At 34.6% G+C, this 17,593-nt stretch overlaps 2 protein-coding genes across 2 annotated transcripts in view; both read left to right on the top strand.

Moving 5' to 3' along the window:
• LOC101897742 (protein Shroom) overlaps positions 1–7,608 on the top strand; it is a 172,378-nt gene extending 164,770 nt beyond the window's left edge. Inside the window, exons 5-7 of the mRNA XM_005181099.4 lie at positions 2,791–4,597; positions 4,660–4,926; positions 5,936–7,608. Coding sequence (XP_005181156.2) covers positions 2,791–4,597; positions 4,660–4,926; positions 5,936–6,199 — 2,338 coding nt within the window. The 3' untranslated portion in view covers positions 6,200–7,608. The remainder of the gene's footprint in view (positions 1–2,790; positions 4,598–4,659; positions 4,927–5,935) is intronic.
• A 3,866-nt stretch (positions 7,609–11,474) lies between these two features.
• LOC101897567 (uncharacterized protein B0495.5) lies at positions 11,475–16,873 on the top strand. Its single transcript, XM_005181098.4, has 5 exons — positions 11,475–12,377; positions 12,525–13,028; positions 13,695–14,852; positions 14,904–15,112; positions 15,898–16,873. Exons 1-5 carry the CDS (start codon positions 12,103–12,105, stop codon positions 16,359–16,361), a joined length of 2,610 nt encoding a protein of 869 aa, XP_005181155.1. The 5' UTR covers positions 11,475–12,102; the 3' UTR covers positions 16,362–16,873.
• Positions 16,874–17,593: the final 720 nt, after the last annotated feature.

The raw sequence follows: 17,593 nt of genomic DNA, 5'->3' as shown, positions 1-17,593 counted from the left end.
GGAATTATTATTCTCTTACGGAGTTCCGAAGAATGTGGTAATGGACAACGAACCGTCTTTAAATTCCAGTTCGATATTATTCATGATGAAGGACGAATTAGGAATAAATATTTTTACGACCCCATCCTACAGGAGCGAGGCTAACGGACAGATAGAACGCTTTCATTCTACCCTCGCTGAGATAATGAGATGTTTGAAAGGTGATGGAACATCCAGGAATTTTGAGGAATTACTGGAGAGGGCTGTTAATGAATACAATCACTCGATTCACTCCACGGTGAATAGAAGACCTGTTGATTTGTATTTTGGACGCACAATTGACTTTTCTCCACAAGACATAGAGACTACCAGACGGAATATTGTTGACAAACTCAGACAGAAACAGGCCAACGACTTGACGTATCATAACAAAAAGAAACGACCAGTTAAGGATTATATTCCCGGACAATTAATTTATGTAAGCAACAACAAAAGGTTAGGAACGAAACTAAGCGACCGTTACAAAGAGGAAATAGTTAAGGAAAACCGGAATACCACCGTTTTGACCGAAAGCGGAAGGGTTATTCACAAAAGCCATATTAGAAAGTAATAAAATCCAAAATTTTACAGATTGTTTCCTGGAAACGCCCTGGCTGACTTCAGCATCCTCGACTACTCGAACGCAAGACTCATTTCAATTCATAATGGAATAGCAAGGAAACAGAACGGGACATTTAAAGTAATTCATTCAATAGATCTTGAACAGTATGAAAACCTCACTCGTGAAACCGAACACATTCTAGACAAATTCGTGAACCTAGACCATCCTCTCCGTCCATTTATGAAGCAACAATTAATTGACATCAATGGACTATTAGACCGTCTGATGCCGCACAGAGAGAAAAGATCGATAGACTTCATAGGAAGTGCTTGGAAGTGGATTGCAGGCAGTCCAGATAGTCATGATTTTCAGATCCTAGAACAGAAAATTGGCAATATTTTGGAAAATAACAATAGACAGCTGATAATAAACCAATTAATTTCGGAAAGAATAACTGAAATAACTAATAAGACGAATGAAATAATAAAAAGGGAAGGGTGGAACGATGAAGTAGTATTCAAAATCGAAAGAAAACTTAATTTTATTGAAAAAGAGTTACAGAACGTAGAGTTTGCAATACAGTGGGCTAAAGCTAATATCGTCAATTCATTTCTGCTTTCTAAAATCGAAATCGATCAAATAAACACTGTTTTTGAAAAATATAATATTCCTACTTATTCGATAGATGAACTATTAACTTTTGGATCCGTAAAAATTGTTACAAATAAACGAGAAATTTTGTACATCCTTAGTATCCCTGTAACTCAAGAAGAAGTTTGTAAAGTATATTTCATAAAACCTATAAAAACTGGAGATGTAATTGATAAAATTGAATACGAAAAAATTTTGGAATGTAATAAAGAATTATTTGGAATAAAAACAGAATGTAAAAGTAATTACGACATAACAATTTGTAATAGAGATAAGCTTATTTCATTAAGAAATGATAATTGTATAACTAATTTGTTCAAAAGTAGAGTAGGGAAATGCACCCAAATAAACAACGAACACATACCAACAATTGAAGAGATCGGATCGGACTTGCTCTTGCTGAACCAATATCAAGGCGCTATCAGTGTAGACAACGAGCAGATTTTTTTAAACGGGACTTATCTCATCAAACATTTCAACGTCACTATAAGAATCGATGGCCACAGTTACAGTTCAAGAGGAATAAGTGCCAATAAACCTCTTCCCGCCTTTTTGCAACCAAAAGGTCCAAAAGACAAATTAGAAGAAGTAATATCATTGGAGCTGCTTAAACAGTTGAACGTAAAGAACATCGAACGAATACGATCTATGGAAACCAAAGGTACCTTAGCAGTCGGCATCGGTTGTATTTCTGCAATAATCCTTACAACTATAACAATAATATCACTGAGAAGAAAATATGCAAAAAACTCCGAAAATAATAATCTGAAAATCGAAGATGCCCCAGGAGATGAAATAGAGATTGCGGAAGTAAATTTACCTACAACTTCGAAAGAAACTAAAACATCCAGCATTTACAATATTCATTCATTTTGAACAATCGGGACGATTGTATTTAAGAGGGGAGGAGTTAACACCAGACATATTCAAATTCAACATTAGCAACCCAAAGAATTCATCAACCAAAGTATAAGCGTGTCATTTTGCTGACACTGCAGTTCCCACCGAAACACTGACAACAACATCCAACAGGCAGACAGCAACATTCCATCGCCAACACGAGCAGGTGTCCAGTATCATCTGGGTGCATGAATCCAAAGTATAAGTTAGGGTAGTTTTATTTCATTATTCACTTTGTAGTCCGGAACCTTAACCAATAAAGACGTGATTGCTTGCAGTAAGCAGCAATCACAAATTTTTAAAAAAATAAATAAATTAACATTGAATTAATTTATATATATATATATATATATATATATATATATATATATTCAGATGTCCGTCTGTCTGTTTTAAACACGATATCTTTGGAACGAATTGGGTCTATCAAAGTATACGAATACTTTGTTGGGTCTATCATAAGTATTTCGAGGAGTTACAAACGGAATGACAAAGTTAATATACCCCTCATAGTATGATGGAGGGTATAAAAATTGTATCTTTCCGATACTCAAAGCAAATCGAGTTATTCTCAAAACATTTGTTTCAAAAATTCCTCTCATAAATATTTTTAATATAATTAACTAATTTCTGTGTTCTCTTCTTTCCTCTCTTTTCAGATGTAATTCCAAAGCATCATATTTACCACGACAAAGCTTGGAAAAACAAGCCAGTTCGGATCCAGATCATGGCAGCTATAAGCTTACACTTCATTCAAATGAAGATTTGGTGGGTGGTAACACCACCACCGCAACCCCTAACACAAAATCCACATACGATATTATGGCACAAACACAGACACAAACAACAAAACTGCCTAGCAATTTGCCCGACGTATTGCCACTGAATGCCAAATTGCAGCCATCCGCAGCCGATTCCTCAATATTGAGATCACAAACCTCACTACGTTACGGATCAAATAATAACATAGCTTCAACGCAACAGCAATTATCACCTACCACACAAAATCATGGGCCACAATCAATGAACAGCAACAACAATAGCTGTTATCCGGCATATCCGCCATCACAACAACGTTATTCTACTCCCGTATTGAGTTCATTCAATTTGAACAACAATTTTAATCGATCTCAATCATATGATACCAACCAGACATCAGCGGTACAGAGTCCCACCAAATATATGACCCAGTCTTCGTTGGACCTGAAGAAGTCTACACTTATGGCCACAACCATTGAGGAACATCCCAATGTCAATGCCAGCAGTATGTTGGAAAGCACAAGTCTCAAGGATAATCAAAATTCATCACTCTCATCGTTGAGCTCTCTGTCGGAGAGTTGTGCCAGTCATGAAGAGAGATTGAATAGCAGCACTAGCGGCATAAGTAACACCAGCTTGAATAACAGTAATCATCTTCAACATCATCATCACCATGAATCATCGGCATCATCATCCTGCTCTTCGTCGGCCTCTTTGTTCAGAGCGGAATTGGTCAATACCACGTTAAATGGCAATGCCACACAGAACAACAACAATAACAAAAAGGCGGTGATACGCCAAGAATCTTTGAGGGAAAACATTGAAAAGATTAGTCAATTGCAATCACAGCTGATGTCAGCTCATAATACCGATAATAATAACAGCCTTCTGGGTCATGGCTATACATCCTCGCTGTCGCCTCACATTAACTCCAATCGAAGTGCTCAGGCCAATGTGATTGATATACCAAAAACTTTGGAACTAAATGCCTCGCAAATAATGGAGGATAAAACTCGCATAGCTACAACAACAACACCCTCAGGTTCACCTCCACCACCACCAGCACCATTGCCAGAAGAGGAATCGGAGAGTAAATCGAATGAAACCTGCAAAGAAGAACAAGAAAATGAAATTGAACAAGAAAAGGCCATGAAGGAAAGTAAAAATAAATCGGAAGCCACCGCCGAACACATACTCTCCCAGTTGGATTCCAGCACAGATAGCCTAAAGCTGGTGCAACGTAGCGAAATCATTCTGAGAGTTAATCCTAATACTGTTGAAACTGCCTCACAAACCGATGATATTACCGACAGTGAATTGAAATCCCTCACCGACATGAACAACAGCAGGGAGAGTAGTGAAACTGGAAATCGCACAACAACTCTGCAACCTCGCCAACGCCTGCCCATTGAAGATGAATGTGAAAAGTTATCCAAAGAATTGGCCACATTGTTGCCCACAAATGATGCGCTCATACAACTGTTATGTCCACCCGGCACCAAGACTTGTCAGGACTATGTCAGCAATCTGTATAATCCCAATGTACGCCAAAGACCCAGTAAACGTGATGTGGGTACCTCGACCTTAACGCGTCAACAACATCATCATGCCAAGAAGGATAAAGATGAGGACAAGTTGACTGTGGAATTAAAATTGACAGAAATTGAAATAGCTCCCGATAGCTGTGATATCCTTAAGAATAAAGTGGTATGTATGATAAATAATTGATGTCTACATCGAAGTTAAATTTATTTTACGTTTACTTGCAGGATGAATTAATTAAATACCTAGGCAATAAAGTGAGAATCTTAAGTAAAGAACAAGCTGCCATCGACGAAGAATCCGCCGCCAATGATGATCTGGGCAATAGTTTGCTCAATCAATTGGGTGATAAAGTACGACCCATTGAAGAATCGAAATGTCGTACATACATATCGGATATTGGCCATATTACCGGTCTGTTGTTATCTCTGTCGGAACGTTTGGCCCGTGCCGAAAATCAACTAACAGCTGTGGGTGATAATACTACGGAAAGGGTAAGGGTCGTTATTTTTTAATTTAAAAAAATCTTCGAGAAAGTTTTTTCGATCTCGATTTAAGAGTCGAATTGAGAAAGAAATATAAAATATATATCTTGAAGAAATTCATTTTCATGATATAAATACTATTCCCTCAAAGGCAGTTGAATAGAATCATAGTGTATTCTGCCAAGGCGCTTGTATAAATGTATTCTGTCATGTGCACATTTCCAGTTGATGTGTTGGTTATAGAAAATAGTCTGAAAGATCTGAGATACAACTAAGATAAACTTTTATTTCGTTCATAATCGATCTAACTTAAGAAAACGATCACTTTGACAAAAATTTCAATGATTCCCACTTCTTTGAATTGTTTTAATCATGCTTGCCCTTTTTGAAATCTATCCCTCAAACAATTGTTTTCTTTAAAAGAATTAAGCCTTTCATGTCCATGTTTTGTTATAGACATATCAAGGTAATGGATATGTCTATGTCTATATATATATATGTCTATGCCAGCCAGCCAGCCGATGATATACATTTATCTTTCGATGGATAAAATTCAAAAATCACAGGACATTTTTTTTCTTCCCAAGGTCATATCAAATTCGCCATGAAGTCCTCAATATTTTTATTCAGAATGTGCGTTTTTAATTTGTATTCGAAAATTTACACCGATATTTTCTTAGTCCATAATCCTTTTAATATAATTTATTAACTGCTGTTTATTTCTACAAAAAAAATTGTATATATTTTTTTTAAATTAGTTTGATGGACCCGTAGTTTTTCTGAATGGCAACTACTTAAAAAGGATGTTTGATGGTCCACAGAGTTGATTCTGAAAGAGACTTGTTTAAAGGGAAAGAGAAAGCAGAATGTTTCTGATAAAAGATAGAATAAAAATTACTTTTGGGCTTTACTTTTATGTATATTCTTAAATTTGATTCGAATTCTAAATACATAAATTACTTTTCTATCAATTTTGATATGAATTTTATCTAATTTCTTTTCTATCATTTGTTTACAGAAATCTTTGGAAAACAAACGTGATCGCCTTTTGGAACAACTAACCGAAGCCAAGCGCCTTAAGGCCGACATTGATCGCCGTGGGGTTAGTGTCAAAACTTTACTGGAAAAGAATTTAACTACAGATGAATATGCCGATTTTGATTATTTTATTAATATGAAAGCCAAACTTATTACCGATTCAAGAGATATTGCCGATAAAATTAAAATGGGAGAGGAAATCATTGCTGCTCTCAGTGATACTTTAATACAAAGTGATTGTTAAAACAAAAGCACACCAAGAGAGGGAGAGAAACAAAAAAAAATTATGTTAAGAACGAAAAAATAAAACAGAATTAAGTACATAGAGTGGAATACATTTTAATAAAAAAAAACAGCGAATTCTATGAAAACAGAAGGGACAGCAAAGGAAGCATCCAGCTGTTTAAGTGACAAATCCTTTTGCATTGAATTTGTTATAATAAAAAAGATTTCCGTACTTTCATTTTCATGTATTGAGAGTATAAAGAGAGATTTTTCAATTAAGGAGAAATAACTGAGATGAGAAACAACGCACAGTTTATGTACTTATTTCTTAAACACTAAGGTGCTTTTTTCCTAAATAAAACTAAAATTATGAACATTTTTTATGGAATATATTTTCATAAATTATTCATAGTCTGGAAATTATCAAGAAAATTCGATTTTCTTTTAAATTACAATTATTTTTTGAAGGATTTTTCCAATGCCTTCCAATGTTAGACCCTCTACAGATTTCTACAGAAACATCCGCAAACTTTAATTGTGTTTATGTTTATATAATATGAAGTGGAATAGTTTTTTCTTCATAGAAATAAAAGTTTAAAATTTATTTGTAATTCTATAAAAATGAAATCTCTTTTACTTTGGAACTCAATGCTAAAAAAAAAAATATTATCTCCTACAAGAAACTACATTTTTGTATAAACTCTTTATCTGTAAAATTATGATTTAACTGTAATTTTGTTAATTCCTTTCTTTGTTTCGGCAATGCTTTTGTAATTTAAAATATGATTTTATATATGTAAAAGCATTGCATCTTGCATTTTTCTTTTACAAAACGACAAGAACAAAACACAAAACTAAAACAATTCCTTAAACCAATGATAAACTCTAAATACTATACAAAAATAAATCTTTTTAGTTCCCTTGGCAAACAACAAAAATGAATCTTTTCGTTATGTCAAAGAAAAGTGAATCTATTAAAATGAAAATATAATTTTTGAACTTCGTTGTGTTATATATCGTATATTTTTCATTTTTTATATATGCTTTCTTTAATTTATATTAAGTTACTTATCTCCCACTTATTATTATTTTATGTATAATTTCTTTAGGTTATTATTCACAGTATACACATTTCTTTGTTTTTTGCATTAACTATATGTTTATTATTTCTTATTTTATAAATACAAAATTTATCTATGTATATGCAATTAATACAATATATCTAATACATAAATGTTTTTTAGCAAACAAACACCTATAGTTTGTTATACGGCATTGTAATTATAAAACCAATTTAAAATAATATTATTATAATTTCATATTAAATTAAAAAGTATATTAATAATAATAATAATAAATATTTTTCTTTACGTATGAATGTAGTTACATTATATAAAACACAAAACAAATAAATAAAAATCAATTGAATTATTTAAAATAATAAAATAAATGATTTTTATTCCATTAAAGGAAACATTAGAAACCGTAACAGGTCAAATATATCATAGTGGGCAGACAATGAATTTGAAGTTTTTTTTTATCTGAAATATTTCACAAACACGTAATCGTGCAGCGGGGGGAAATAATATTGGGGTTTAAGGAGACTTCAATTTTTTTTGTCGCGTCCATTCTTTGGAGTTATACAGATCTGACGAATGACTGGAGCTTTTCAGAACCACGACATGTTTAGTTTATTTTTAGATGTAAAAACCCGGCTTACCTACAGTTTGATCAATTATGATATGCTGGAGTTACTTATCAGTAATTTAGAAAAGCTATTCTTTTTGTCATTTGCTCACAGACAATCAATGTATTACAACGGAATCCTCTCCACGCTAATCATCAAAAATAATTTGATTTAGCAGATGTCGTCTATATCGTTACAGGGATATGAGTGAAAATGCTGAAATCACTCGAATCTAAAATATTAAAAATATCAGCAACTGTAAAATATTTGTCAATTGAAAAATATTCTATAATAAAATATAGGTATACATTACATAAGTTATAAAGAAATAATAAGCCTATTCCAATAGTCTTCCGCTGCAGAAGATAGAACTCATAACAAAATCTGCAAACCGAATTTCTAACGATTCCGCCGAAGAATGTGATTAAAATCATCAGAACACCGAACATCAGGGAACATGTCACTGAAAGTGGAACAAATTTCAAACTATAAATTCTGTTAGAAAATATGATCTAAATCGTCTAAACACCTATTTTCGGGAGGTACACTTATGTAAGAAAACGTGGATCTTTATAGACACTGTTCTGCCCCAGGAAGTAGAACCCGTTACAAACTCGTAAGTACCGAATATTAAAAAATGTGATCTAAATCGTTAAAATGCGGAATATCCAAACAGAAAATTGTTTTCCACAAGAAGTAGAACCCATTAAAAATCTGTGAAAAATTCTAAATTGCTAGAAAAAGTTCCGAACCCGTTGCAAACTCTAAATACCGAATTCAAAATGATTCCTTTACAAAATGTGATCCTAATCGTCAAGAATATATAGGGTATATATACTTCTGGAATTCGTAACTGAATTGGAAAAAAAATAAATTGCCTACATTATATTGAAATCGGTTCAGGTTTGGTTATAGCTGCCATATATATTTTCGGCCGATTTCATGTATTTGATGCATTAAACACGCTGTGTACGCCACATTTCAATGAATTTTGGGACGTGTGATAGAATTGTTCTAAAAAATTGTTTGCCAAACTATATTGATATCGGTTCAGATTTGTATATAGCTCCCATATACATTTTCGGCCGATTTCATGTATTTGATGCGCCAAACATGCTATATATATCTAATATCAAAGAAATTTAGAATGTGTAACGGAATTTAAAATGAGCATACATTTGCTAAATTATAGTGAAATCGGTACAGATTTGGATATAGCTCCCATATATATTTTCGACCGATTTCACTTGTTTGATGCACCAAACACAATCGTGTATGTTCGATTCCAATGAAACTCCCATATATATTTTCAGCTGATTTTACATATTTGATGCACCCAACGCGAAATGTATCTCCGAATCCAATGAAATTCGGACAGAGAGATGAAATTTGGTATCAAAAATAAGAAAAAAATCACAAATTATATTAAAATCGGTTGAGGTCTGGGTATAGCTCCCATACATGTATTTTGGCCGATTACTTGTATGTTATGCACCAAACACGATATATATGTCCGATTCCAATGAAATTCAGAATGTGTGACGGAATTTGGTTGCAATAACAAATTTGACATATTAATTAGAAATCGGTTAAGTTTTGGATATAGCTCCCATATATATTCTCAGCCGATTTCACATATTTGATGCCCAAATACGGTATGTACCTCCAATTTCAATGATATACGGAAGGTGTGACGGAATTTTGTGTAAAAGTAAATTTTGTCAAATTATTTTATTAAGAAGCATTAACCCACAACGCCTTTGCAATGTTATTAGGCTAACCGCAATTTTATTGAGGATACGATTATTATGGGGAAGTTACCTCGAATTCTCTAATTGCAACAGAAAAGCCACTCAACTTCAAAATATTGCATATGCTATACAATTAATAAATCCGAAGGAAAACCCCTTCGTGTATGCGGACTAAATTTGGCATGTTCCTGCTTTTCTCATGGTCAGCTGTTCCTGGCATGGTCACGCGTTGGTAGATCAAGCTATTTGTGTGTTTACGCATTAGTTAATTACGTTTTTGTTTCTTAACCAACAAATATTCGTATATAAAATGTTAAATGCGAAGCACACGATGTTCAACTATTAACATATAAAATAAAGAGTCTGAATGTCTTCAAGTTTTGAACTTCCCAATATTTCTACCAACGGTAAAAAGAATCTACCCGGGCCAGTTCTCGTAAAATGGGAAATAAGTGTCCGATGTGGACTACTTAGTAAATCGCGATATTCTTGCCCTTATAAAAACACTTCTGAACATGAAATACATTATTCAATTATTCCTACATTTTTTCCAAAATGTATAATTTCCAATATGGATATGGAATGGGGGCATTATTCTGAATTAAAATTAGTCTGTTTTAAATGTCAGTATTCATTATGAGTTTTAGACAGAGTGATAGATACCTCAAGCACATTTCAACATTTTCCAAAAAATATCACATACATCCATGGTACAATGATATCAAGGTAGGGCTATGATACCATATGATTTTAATTTTTTATTTTCTTGGCTTAATATGTCATCTTTATTTGATTATGTACGTGATTTCTTTTCAATAACAAAAAAATTGTTCAGAAAATATTCAAATTCGGGTGTTTTCAAAATGTTTATTTCAACGTATGCATCGACAAAATCTAGAGTTCTGGTAGCGAAAACCGTGAAAACTGAATGAAAGGTCAACACTTCTTTTCAAAACCAGGTTCTATATATCTCTAGATTTTGTCGATGCATACGATGATGCATAAACATTTTGAAAACATCCGAATTTGAATGTTTTCTGAACAATTTTTTTGTTATTCAAAATAAATGCAACAAGTTGTATTGTTTTGATACTAATTCTGACATTACAAGCCAAACAGGTAGACCTCTATACTTGCAATTTTTTCAAAGTTGGCCTACCTTCTCTTCATTGTACCATGATTGTACCATGATACAATGTGAAGGAAGAAGTCAATATAATCCAATTCTGACACGTTGTATTATTTACATTACAAAGAGGTCAGATCAGTATCTTGGACCGATGTATCCCATCTTCGAACTTATCCTGCCTGCAGACAAAAGAGTGATCTGTTCAAAAATGTAGCATCCTTTTTATTCGTTTGGACCTTAGCGTGATTACAATCACCGGACAGACGGACGTTTGGACAGGGCCAAATCGTCTTAGAATTTTACGCTGATCAAAATCTAGATCTAAAATTGTTATTACTATGAAAAAAATATGAACTTGAAAATAAGGTTAAAACTCTTGCCATTAACTACTATGCATAATTTAATTTATTACACCACACTTGTTTTGCTAGCTTCTACGAGACTTTTGAGTAAACAGACAACATCAAGCATAATTTTGTAGCAATTCTTACCAGGAATTTAATATATTAGGGTTCTGTTTCTACACGAATCTGTACAATTCTAAGGAGAGACAGCTCTTCTTTTCCGTAAAAACCGTTACAAACACCAAAAGGCAGCATTTTCTTTCCATGGGTTTCATTTTTTTTTTTTTTTTGATTTGGCAGCACTTATTGTGAAACAAAAGAAGAACAACAAAAACACATGACGAATGACGAATGAAAACAGAAAAAAATTATGAATTCAATTTCGTTTCTCTCGTCCCGTGTCTAGTCGTTTCTCAAATTTAATTTTCGGTCGTGTTCATCGTCGGATGTGTTTTTTGGTCTTATCGTGAAATCAACAAAAATATCTTCTTAAATACAAAACGAGGAGAAACAATAATTAATTGTCTGCTTTTGCTGAAATGTGATGAACCAGTTTTTTAATTTCTGCAAATGATTACACAAACCCACTAATAAACAGTAAATAAGAGCAGCAGCAACAAAACACAGTAATTGGCTGACCTGTTACCTCACACACAAATCCCAACTCATTTGTCGCAGTAGTCGTCATATTTTGTTTATCGCGTTGTTATCGCCGACTAGACCTAGAAAATCAGGCCCTTAGACAACATTCTTGCGATTGGAGAAGGAAGGGGTCTTGGGCGCACTCACTCAGGCACGCACACACAACATAAGCATAAGCACAGGTGGTAGTGATCATCGTCATCGTGCAAATAGTGGTGTTTACGTTCTGTGTTTGTTCTTTGCCCTATCAAATATCGATGGATAAGAAGCATTGACGTGACCGATTGGATTAATTGATCTAATTTCCAATTCACTGGCAGCGGCGGATACTTCCGTTTGCGGGAAGGAGAATAATCAATAAGCTTTGCTATGTTGAAAACTATATATCGATCAACGACACTCGTACGACAAACAAAAACGAAAAGCTTAACGCCTCCTCTGGTATTCAATCAAAATCCTAAGAACAGTGGCAGTGGTTGTTGTGTCTTTGCGGAGGGAACAACAGCAGCAGGTAGAACGAGCTCAACGTCACGTCGCAGTCTTACGACATTTCCAGCAGCATCAGCGGTCACAGCATCTCAGACTAATACAACAAATACAAGGGCTGCGACGTTAAAACGCAGCAAGTCACAGACACAGTTTACGTAAGTTCATATTACAAAAACACGAGACACCAACAATAAAGCAGACCGCAGGCAAGCAACACACAATATAGCCAGCCACCTGCATTTAAAAAACACCGCGAACACTCTCTTAATGAATCTTCTAAAACGTTTTTAATTTCGTTTTAGGCTACTAACACGTTTAACACCCCGTCACCGTACAATGTCGACGGGATCCACACCCAATACCAGCACACCAGTATCTACCAGAAATCTGTGTACAGCGGCGGGAAGTGGTGGTAGTCACAAATTTACTAATCGGTTGGCCCAAGAAAAGTCCCCATATCTTTTACAACATGCCCACAATCCCGTCGATTGGTATCCCTGGGGCGATGAAGCAATTGAAAAGGCAAAAGCTGAAAATAAAATGATTTTCTTGTCGGTGGGCTATTCGACATGTCACTGGTGTCATGTCATGGAACATGAATCGTTTGAAAACGAAGAAGTAGCAGCTATAATGAATGAAAATTTCATCAATATCAAAGTGGATCGTGAAGAGAGACCGGATATTGATCGAATCTATATGCAGTTTGTGTTAATGATGAACGGCAGCGGTGGCTGGCCAATGAGTGTTTGGTTGACACCAGATTTGGCACCCATAACAGCGGGTACATATTTTCCACCAAATGATCGGTGAGTGAAAGATAAAAGCTAGTAAAAATTGGAGATTGGAATGAATTTATTGGAAAGAGATTGTCATATGAGGAAGTTACAATGCAGGATGTTGATATTGGGCAGTGATTCCCACAGCAACCCCTATTACAACTTTTTTAGCTTTTTTCCATGTCCGCCGTCAAACCAGTTTGGTTACTGGCATGTTTTAATATAATTCCATTGCCATGCTAGGGCCCTATCTGAGGCCCCTTCTCTGAGACAGAAGAAATTCTTTCGAGATTTGCTCCAGGGCCAAAGTTCCGAATAACTCAATACTTTTAAGGCTCTTGATAAAAAGCTTTTATGGTAATGATCCAATTCTGCAGTGAATGATACCAACAAATAGCCTTATATCAGATATTTCTGAAATGACTTGAAGGTCATGGTAAAATGATTATCTGTGTTGTTTCTGTAAACTGCCACATATCGTGTGAGTCAGACCCAAAACCTATTAGTTTACACTCTCTTTTATGCAATATTACAGTCCAAAACAAAATAAATTTTAATTATTTTGTCCAACTCGACTATAGATCGACATATATAGTAATTCGTCCACGATTAGGACTTTCATTGCACTTATAAATCCGGAGCTGAAGATTCCTTTTTTATTTATAATTGACCTATGGAGTTATTCCTTTTTTTCAGTTGGGGTATGCCATCATTCAAAACGGTGCTGAAAGCCATCGCTTCCAAATGGGCTGACAATGAAGAACAGTTGAAGGCGGCAGGAAATGAAATAATTGCTGCCATACAGAAATCGTTGTGTGAAAAAACTACAGAAATTGTTTTTGAACCAGGCAGTGCAGATGCCAAGTTGCAGGAAGCCATGCGCATTTTTAAGCAGCGTCATGATACAGAATTCGGTGGTTTTGGTTCTCATCCCAAGTTTCCAGAAGTATCTCGATTGAATTTCCTCTTTCATGCCTATATTGTAACCAAAGATATTGACACTCTGGATATGGCCATAAAAACTCTGCACAACATTGGCCGTGGCGGTATACATGATCATGTTTTTGGTGGGTTTGCACGCTATTCGGTGGATCGCAAATGGCATGTACCCCATTTTGAAAAAATGCTCTACGATCAGGGTCAATTAATGTCCGCCTATGGAAATGCGTATAAATTAACGCGCGAAGAGCCCCTTTTAGAGTATGCTGATGGTATTTACCGTTACTTGACAACAGATTTACAACATCCTGGCGGTGGTTTTTATGCTGGGGAAGATGCTGATTCTTTGCCCAAGGCAGAGGATAGCAAAAAAATTGAAGGCGCTTTTTATGCTTGGACCTATGATGAAGTTAAGAGAGCCATAAATGATAATAAAGATAAATATGAAGATTTACCAATGGATGCAGAGAAAATATTTGATATATATTCGAAGTATTATGATCTAAAACCCACAGGCAACGTGGAGCCGGCAAGTGATCCCCATGGCCATTTAAATGGTAAAAATATTTTAATAATACGCCAAACAGATGAAGAAATATGTCAGAAATTTTCAATTGAACGGCCACAATTGAAGCAAATAACACGCATTACTAATGAAGTTCTCAATGAAATACGTAAGTTGAGACCACGTCCTCATTTAGATACGAAAATTATTTGTTCATGGAATGGTTTGGTGCTAAGCGGTCTTTCAAAGCTGGGCAATTGTGGCGGTGACAAGCGACCAATGTATATTGCAACAGCAAAGAAATTGGTCAAATTTATGTATGAACATCTGTGGGATAAAGAAAAGAAATTGCTGCGACGTTCCTGTTATGGAGTGGCCACTAATGACGCTACTTTACAAGAAAATTTAGAGTGAGTATTAAAGAGAAAACTTGATGAGATATTTAATTATGATTTTTTAAGGGGTGAACGCATTGATGGCTTCTTAGATGATTATGCTTTCCTTATAAGAGGCCTTTTGGATTATTATAAGGCTACATTAGATGGCTTCGCCTTGGATTGGGCCAGAGAATTGCAAGAAGTTCAAGACACTCTATTTTGGGATGCTGATAACGGTGCTTACTTCTATTCCAAAGCCAATTCACCAAATGTTGTGATTCGCCTAAAGGATGGTAAGTTGGTTAAAATTGAAGTCTTTTTTTTTTGCCCCTTCCATGAATAAATTATTCCAACTCATTTCATTCTTATAAAAGTTGCATTCGTTTCTAAATACATTACCATACCAAAAAGTTTGTTAATAAATTATTCACGTTTGAGAATATATGAACTGTTTTCAGGTTGCAGAATCAACTAGATTTTAATAAAGTTCATCATTAAAAGGAGGCTATATTAATTTTTTTTAATTTTATTCCGTTCGTAACACCTCCAAATGCTCGTTGGAGATCCTATACGATCAGCGTACAATTCTAAATCGGTTTAACGATAACTGTCTGTATGGCCTATCTATTGAATTCAAGATACCAGAAATTTGTCATAATAGTTTTCTGATTGGTATTGCAAATGAAATATAACAGTCCAAGTTTTCTTATAGCTCCCATTTAACGGAACCTCCAGATATTCGGCATTTTGATGATTCATATTTTCTACGGAATTGTTACAAATTCGCTTTTTGTTCTTCGTAATGGATTCAGAACATTATCCATATTGGTTCACGGTCTCCCTACCAATATTTGGTATTTTGACGATTTTAGCAACATTTTTTAAATTTGATATTAAAGACTCGCAATTGATAACAGATTAAAATATAACAAATCTCAAAGGAAGCTAAGAATTTTCCTATATCGGTGCAGTCCTTGTTACACCCACAAAAAATGTCTCATACCTATCATAGTTTGAGTGTGTGTGCAGACATAACTAATAGAACTTGAAAATTTACCGTTACCACTTTTATTTCCAGATCATGATGGTGCCGAACCCTGTGGCAATAGTGTATCAGCCCGTAATCTTATATTGCTCTCCCACTATATGGATGACGAAAGTTACAGTAAACGTGCTGCAAGTCTCTTTGAATTCTTTGCGGATCAACAACCCTTTGGTTATGCCTTACCCGAAATGTTGTCGGGGCTTTTGCTGTATGAAAATGGACTCGATTTGGTAGCCGTCGTTGGCCCAGATTCTGAGACAACAAAACGTTTTGTGGAAATTTGTCGTAAATACTATATACCTGGCATGATTATCGTACATGTTGATCCTCAAAACTCGCGACATGAATACAATCAACGGGTACAAGAAAAATTCAAAATGATCAATGGCAAGCCCACGGTGTACATATGTCATGACAAGGTGTGTCGTATGCCTGTCACAGATCCAGAAAAATTAGAACAAAATTTAAATGAAAATTTTTTGAGACGTATTATCTAAGTTCGCTCTCTCTATCAATATGTTTTTGACTTAAATATTAACAGTTCAGAGGGTTAACTTTTCATTTCTCTTTCTATATAAATGTATAATTAGAGTAGGGTCATAGTGCTAAGGCTTCTAGTATTTCTTTTGGTTATTTTGTAACAATTTTCCTTTAGCTCTTAGGTCTAGTCTCGAAATATATTCTGTTCGCATGTGTTTACATTACATACACTTTGTATGTATTTCACTCATGGTATTTACGAATATTGAATTTTTTTATTGAAAGTTTTAATGGATTTTAAGGTGTTATTTTCCCACACCTTAATTTGATATTATTCAAAATATGTGCTTTAAAAATTAGAATATTTGACAATTTATACAGCTTGATTATTTTACCCGAGTTATTGTTATATAATAATAATGTTTTTTATTGTAAATAAATACATATAATATAATTTTTACGGTACTTTAAGTACAAAGCTTGTGAAGAATACAATAAATGTCAGAGTGCTGTATTTCAAAGAATAAAATTCGTTGTTTTTGTGCTTATTAAAGGGTGTGGAATACATCCAAGCTGCATCGTATCTATGAAATTCGATGGCATATTCTTCGTATTTAATATTGTATCATTTTATTACGATGAAAATGAAAAATTCGATTAAAAGAAACGTGAAAATCAACGCCCAAAACGTTTTGTAAGAATTTGTTGGCCTATTCGGGTGATTGAATGGTATGGCAAGACAGATAAACGTTGTAACCCCATTGGGTTTCGCTGAGTTCGTAAATCCAGACCAAAGCAGAATGGTAAAGGATTAAAACGAACCATGGACGTGTAAGTTAATGTTTACTTAGTTTAGCTTTTTAGTGTGCACATGTGTTGTTTAAGGTAAAGATTATTCGAGCCTCTGGGCGTAGTCTATTTATTATGTGAAGCGACTATCTTTAGTTGCTCGAGTTATGCGTCAAGTTGCAATTAAACAAAAAATGCTGCGAAAAAGATTTTCTAATATAACTTGAGTCGAATTGCAATAAGTTCGAAATAAATACAACTTTCCAAAGAACGTCACTTGCAAGCCATCATCCACACCAAATATGCCAGATGGGCCGCTTAATTAACGGCGAAACGCGTCACTTAGTGGTCTGGGTGTGATATTGCATATCTAGCTTTCCTTTTCACTGCCAATTTTAGATCATTAAGCTCGTCTCGAAAGAGAAATAAACACATAAATCATAAACATAAGTGATTCACC

This window comes from Musca domestica, unplaced genomic scaffold (assembly GCF_030504385.1).
Source record: "Musca domestica strain aabys unplaced genomic scaffold, Musca_domestica.polishedcontigs.V.1.1 10, whole genome shotgun sequence".
Taxonomy (NCBI): Eukaryota; Metazoa; Arthropoda; class Insecta; order Diptera; family Muscidae; genus Musca; species Musca domestica.
This window is presented reverse-complemented; position numbering and strand designations above follow the sequence as displayed.